Source organism: Solanum pennellii, chromosome 5 (assembly GCF_001406875.1).
Source record: "Solanum pennellii chromosome 5, SPENNV200".
Classification (NCBI taxonomy): Eukaryota; Viridiplantae; Streptophyta; class Magnoliopsida; order Solanales; family Solanaceae; genus Solanum; species Solanum pennellii.
This window is the reverse complement of record NC_028641.1, coordinates 13,873,656-13,880,545: the sequence shown is the minus strand read 5'-3', so window position 1 is coordinate 13,880,545 and position 6,890 is coordinate 13,873,656. Positions and strand designations below refer to the sequence as shown.

General features: G+C 39.2%; 1 protein-coding gene across 1 annotated transcript; it reads right to left on the bottom strand.

Annotated features, from left to right (window-relative positions):
- Positions 1-1,201: 1,201 nt before the first annotated feature.
- LOC107019339 lies at positions 1,202-5,599 on the bottom strand. Its single transcript, XM_015219861.1, has 4 exons — positions 3,079-5,599; positions 2,110-3,010; positions 1,594-1,948; positions 1,202-1,552 (listed from the first exon to the last, which is right to left on the bottom strand). Exons 1-4 carry the CDS (start codon positions 5,597-5,599, stop codon positions 1,202-1,204), a joined length of 4,128 nt encoding a protein of 1,375 aa, XP_015075347.1.
- Positions 5,600-6,890: the final 1,291 nt, after the last annotated feature.

The following is a 6,890-nucleotide window of genomic DNA, read 5'->3' as shown; positions in this document are numbered from 1 at the left end:
TTAGTAGCCTGATGCTTTGCCTAGTACTGATTAGAGACTTGGTAGCGAGTCTTGAAATTCCTTCATAGTTTTTTTTTTACAAAGACTCGACTCAAATACATACCAAAAAACTGACGAAAAAAGTATAAGAAAATTACGAACTATATGAGAATAAAAGAAAAGATTCGATGAAGACTCTTTTTTTTTGTAAGAAGAAGAAAGAAAAACTTATCTGAGTGTGGAGCCGAGTCTACTGATCATGCCATGCAATTTGAATTGATTTCCAGACTTGGCTATCCAATCTATTCATCAACCATTATTGATTATTCAATCTTGATGTGGAATCCCAACACTTAATGAAGCCATAAATAATTTGAACCCTTATAGACTTTGTGATATTCACGAAGGTCTTTGCCGCTAAAACTCTATCATGTTAATTGCTCCAGCTCACGTCCGCCTTATGGTGCATGTCAGAATTTTCACCAATAAGACTCTTTGATATTCAACTCCTTTTCGCCTTACGGTGCCCACATAGGGTTTTCACCAATAAGACTCTCTCATTTTTATTTCTTTCTACTCACACTTGTCTTATGGTGCCCATTCATAGAAGGATGAACCAATGTGAATGAGTGTAAGCTTCGTTGCCCGAACACGATTGGTGCTGACCACACTAGGTGCTACCGTGGTAGCAAGAGAGGCCAGGCGGTGACAATTGAGAGGTTGTCACTGAGCATTCCTAGTCACACGGGAAAAGAGGTCAAATGGCAAGGCAAGGCCATACGCTCTACCTACCCTTAATCAACTTATTATCGACATATCAAGGGTTGATGCAAAGACTTTTTTTTTTTAGATGATGGGGTTGATTTTGAGCTTTGAGATGAGACCAAATGAATAAACAAACGACTTTTGCCCCAGTATACTACAATATGAATTTTTGGATTTGTATTTGGTTGAACAGAACCCAATATTAGGGCTGCCTACGTATCTTGCCGAAACAAGAATCAGGTCAAACGTAGTTCAGGCAATTTGTTTTTTGTTTTTTTTTATTCTTTTTTTTTTGAAAAGTCAAGGAAACAGCATAACCAAGAGATCCCATTGAATCAACCCTTGAAATGTCGAGCCCAAACATATGGGTTACTAATGTAGAAACTCAATCATATGTAATATCTTTTCACAGCATCAGCATTGACGACCGTTTCTGTCACTTTGCCTTCTATATCTGCTAAGTAAAGAGCACCATTGGGTAATACCCTTTTAACAACGAATGGTCCTCTCCAATTTGGAGAACACTTGCCTTTGGTTTCGGCATGATGTGGCAAAATGCGTCCTCATGTTTAGCACAACTACCCAATAAAATATGGATGTTAGGCAAAGGAAAAACATCTTTTGGACTTGCCTTATTCAAATCACGATAATCAACACACATTCGAACTTTGCCGTCTTTCTGAGGGACGGGTATGATATTGGCTAACCAAGAAGGATTTTGAGAGACTTCAATGACTTTGGCCTCAAGTTGCTTTGTGATCTCCTCTTTAATTATTGCACTCATGTCGGTTTTGAGTTTTCTCAACTTCTGCTTTATCGGAGGAAAATTAGGATCAATTGGCAACTTACAACCATGTCAGTGCTTAATCCAGGCATGTTATCATAAGATGACGCAAAAACATCTTTGTAATCAAGCAGGGCCTGGATTATATCGTCCTTTTGATGTCGAACATGTACACTTATCTTAGTCTCCTTAATAATTTCCTGATCCCCCAAATTTATCGTCTCAGTTTCACTCATATTTGGATTTCGCTTATTTTCAAAATGATTGAAATCCTTCTTTACTTCCTCAAATACTCTGTCTTCATCATATTCGATTTCTTGACTTATTATTTCAATATTAGGTCGAAGATTAGATTGGATATTAAGATCTGGCGAAAAATTCTGCATGCATGTCATATCACTAGAATCGGCATAGAAAGAACTGTATAAAAGAAAACAAACAAATATATTAAACTGAAATAAAGATGCAATTACATCCTATTGAAAAGGGAAATAGAATGTTTGAAGTAAAACGACAAGATAGAATCCGAATTACAATCCTTGAATGAATCGGACGACAAAAGAAAAAACAAGACAGACTACCAAGACTCGTCTTTAACGGGGAGAGGGGTGGCCTCCCAATTGTTTAGATTGACATCAGGACCAATGAATTGCACATCTCTGTCGCTAGTGCCTTCTCCGAGTTCCACCATATCAACCTCGACAAATAAATCTTGAAAATAGTTGATCATTTCTTCGCTAACTTTCATCACTGGCTCTGGAAAAGATGATTGATAAGATTCTGTTGCGCGGGCTTTGATGAAAGATTTGTAGATTGGTTGTATAGGCTTGGTAAGTGACCATACATCTCTCTTATGCTTCTTTGCCTTCATTTTGTCCTCGATTCTAGGTTGGTAGCCTAAGCCAAAAGTACCGATGCTCTTTCGTAGACTCACAGGATAAGCTCTTCCTTGCAAGAAGATTCCTAAGTCTTTACCCAGCCCAAACCCGTGTTTCAGCAATTCATTCACCACCATTACAGACGCGATGGGCATATTTGGTTTTGAAATGACACTCCCCTCGGGGACATGCTCAATAACCACTACCTCAGAAGCTTGATAAAGTAGTGCCTCATTCTCATTATCCGCCTTGATAAAGGGGAAGGAAGAGTCTTTGTAGATTGACAAACCCCCCTCACCATGAACAATTACCTCTTGTCGGTCGTATTCAAACTTAATCATTTGATGCAACGTTGAGGGGGCTGCTCCAGCCCTATGCACCCATGGCCTCCCCAACAATAGATTGTAGGACGCGTTGATATCCAACACTTGAAAATTCACAGCGAAATCCACAGGACCTATGGTTAGTACGAGCTTTATTTCACCAATAACATCTGTTTTTGACCCATCAAAAGCTCTAACACATACATTGTTGGGTCGGACCCTTTCAGCACTAACATTCAATTTCTGTAGAGTTGATAAAGGACAAATATTTGCTCCAGATCCTCCATCAATAGAACATATGAAAACTCACACTTTACAGTGATATGTAGGCCTTGGTTATGTCCTGTACCTTCTTTGGGTAGTTCATCATCTGAAAAAGTGATGCGGTTTACCTCAAATATTCTCCCAGCAATCTTTTGTAACTGACTCACTGTAACTTTACTAGGAACATGTGCTTCATTCAAAATTTTCATTACAGCCTTACGATGTTCATCAGAATGTATTAGCAAAGACAACAAAGATATTTGGGCTGGAGTTTTTCTTAATTGTTCCACCACGGAGTAGTCTGATAGTTTCATCTTCCTTAGGAATTCCTCTGCCTCTCCTTCAGTGACCGAACTCTTTATTTGTGTTTGGTCATTTCTAGTTTTCCTTAATTCCATCGGGACATAACATCTTCCTGAACGGGTTATTCCTCCTACTCCATCTATTTCTTCATCAATTTCTTTTCCCTTGTATGTCACGACAGTAGGCTCATAACTCCAAGGAACAGCTTTGGGGTTAGTCATTGGGAGCTGGGATACTGGCCTGATAATCACAAGAGGAACATGGGCCCCTTGTACGATCAAGATAGGCTTGTTTGGCCTTTTTGGAACAAACGACTTTGCCTTACTCGGACTTTCCCAAACATCTTCAAGGGCTCCTTTCACAGTTAAGATGGGTGTGTTTGATGGACTCAACTTTTCTAACTCATTTTCCGCCCCTAAAGGCATCATTTTTGTTAAATCAACAACATTTGCTGACTTCTTAATGCCAGTTCCAACCCTAAGGATTGGCTTATACGGAGATGCAAACTCTTCATGACCCTTCATCATTTCCAACATGTTTGTTTCAGTATGCCTCGGCAATGGATTTTGATTGATGTTGGGTCCACTCGAACTTTCAACTATAATTCGGTTAGAATCGATCAAATCCTGAATGGCCCTTTTCAAATACCAACATCTCTCTATGTTGTGCCCTGCGGCATTAGAACAATATGCGCAATGTTGAGAATAATCCAAATTTCTCGGGGGAGGATTCGACATCTTTCTCTCAATAGGACTCAAAACATTCAACGTCCTTAATTTGTGGAACAAGCTAGCATACGACTCCCCAATAGGAGTGAACTCATCTTTAACGCCATTTCCCTTTTTGTATTGTGGTCTAGGACGGAAAGGAATTCTAGCAGTATTTTGATGAACTTGTGGGGGTGGTGGATGATTTTGTGGAGTTGGTGCACGCCGCTGTGGATAAGAAGGGGGTGCAATTGGTTGTGCATTAAAAACATGATATGGAGTGTATGGGACAGAATATTGTGGAGCTTGGGAAGGAAAATAGTGTTGTGAGAAATTACCTTGGACATGAGTCCTAGGCGCTGATACAATAGTGGCCACATCCTCCCTTCTCTTCTTCCCTCCAATATTTCCAGAACCATTTTGAAGCACTTGTGTTGTGGCTTTTAAGGCAGCTTGACTTACAATCTTTCCAGACTTGATGCCATTTTCCACCATTTCCCCTACCTTAATAACTTCAGCGAATGTCTTCCCTACGGCAGAAAGCAGATAGTGAAAGTAATCAGGTTCTTGCGCCTGGAGAAAAACGTCAATCATCTCTGACTCCTTCATCGGTGGTTTAACCCTAGCAGCTTGTTCCCTCCATCTGATAGCATATTCACGAAAATTTTCCGTGGTCTTTTTCCTCATGTTGGCTAACGAGGAGCGATCTGGAACAATGTCAATATTATATTGGAATTGCTGTACAAAACATCGAGCCAAATCATCCCATGTGTGCCAGTTGGTGATATCCTGATCTATGAACCATTCAGATGCAATCCCTACTAAGCTTTCCCCAAAATAGGCCATAAGTAACTCTTCTTTGCCCTCTGCACCCCTCAATTGGTTGCAATATCTCTTTAGATGAGCTATGGGGTCTCCGTGACCATCATATTTTTCAAACTTTGGAGTTTTAAAACCAGCAGGTAAATGGACGTGAGGAAACATACACAAGTCACTGAACGAGATGCCTTTGTGGCCTCCTAGTCCTTGCATATCTCTTATACTCTGTTCCAAACTCTTCATTTTCTTATTCATTTCTTCATGTTCCTCATTTTTTACCATCCTCTCAATTTCGACAGGGGAACTATATTGATGAATGTGGGGATGAGAGCTTGGAATTTTAATGGCCTCTTCAAGAGTGTAACTCTGATCACGCCGAACTTTGGGCGGAGGATCGCTGTTGGATTTGGGCACCATCGTTGGCTGCGGGATGCTGTTAGTCGGGGCAGTTGACACAAAGAGTGGGTTACTTATCACAGGCGTATTCGAAGGGCGCCCCATAGAAGTTCCAGCGACATTGAATGTGTTAGCATAGGGGCTGAATCCAGGGGGATATATCGGATCGCTTGTCGACACCTGGATAGGGTGAGACATATTTGTATTAAAATACTCTCGGATTGAAGATGGTGGAGGTTGTCCACTCATCCAAGCCTCGTACATATCTGCCATTTGTTGTCTTAACACCCTTATCTCTTCTGTTGTCCCTGTTTCATGTGAAGTCATCTGGTTTTGGATCTCCTCATCATTGTCCGATTCATTTCCGTCTTTGGGGGCCATTTTCTGTTTCCCTTTCGATCTTGTGTTGTAAGGATGTGATGCCAGTTTAACCACAAACCAACTACCTTTAAGCTAGTATGTCTCTCTCTCTTTCTCTCTCTATTCCTCTCTCTCTCTCTCTCTCTGAATGGAGTAACAAACCGATTAGTGTTTAAGAAATTATGCACATTGTATCCACATACATACTTCTAATATGGAGGACCTTATGTTTCATCCCGGCTTACCTAGGCATTCTTCTCTTCATTAATTTTTAATATTTTATTATTATTATTTATTTATTTACTTATTTATTTATTTATTATTATTTATTTATTTTAAAAAATGGTTATTAAAGGAAGAAGGAGAAAAATATATATATATATATTAATAGCCCTTAAGATTTTTCCAAAATCAAAAATATTAGTATATTCGATTGTATTTTATTTTTGTTGATAAAATTTTCAATCTCTTTTTTTTTATATATAAAAAAAAAGCTTTGATGGTAATGATAGATTTTTCTATTTGTAAAAGAAATATGAATTTTGATAGAAAAACTGTGTTTAATAAAAGGATTACGTCAAAACTTCAATTTGGTATTTTTCGTTATAATTAATTTTTCATTATAATTCATTCATCTAAAGCCGATCAATATTTGTATAGTCTTCCCAATAATGCAACAAGTAACACAAATAATGTACATGATAGTCTCAAGTAGGGATACTTCTCCTAGACAGGCTCGACCCTTGTGTCGAGCTCCCCATTAATTCAACATTATGCATGATGCAGATAAATCGAATCCTATTAGGGATAGTCATTGTTGAGGCTTGTTTTACTAGGTAAACAACCTAATAGACAAGGTGTCTAGACTGGCCATAAAACGAGCGGCCTACTCGAGTCGAGAAGGGACAGCTTACCAGTAGCAGGGCTTTCTGGCCTCACTGTTAGTCCTTCCCATCCTAAGACATGTGTTACTATAGAATCCTTCCCAGGAGCGTTGCCGCATCTTTGGTATCTCATGGCTCGGGAGCGTAATCGCATCTCCGAATAAAGTATCTCAGAAGACTCAGATGGATGCGCGAGGAAAGATAGTTATATTATAATTCACATATTATCAAAAGGGTAAATAAGCAAGCAAATAACATATTATGCCATTAAACATAATATTCACAAATCGATAAGTACGTAAATACATAATAAAGTCATGTAGAAATCCATGTTTACAAGCTCGAATTCTAGTCCCCAGCGGAGACGCCAGAGATGTCACACCCCTTTTTCGCGCAGCGGCGTAAGGGTTTTTCCAATTTAAGTGACG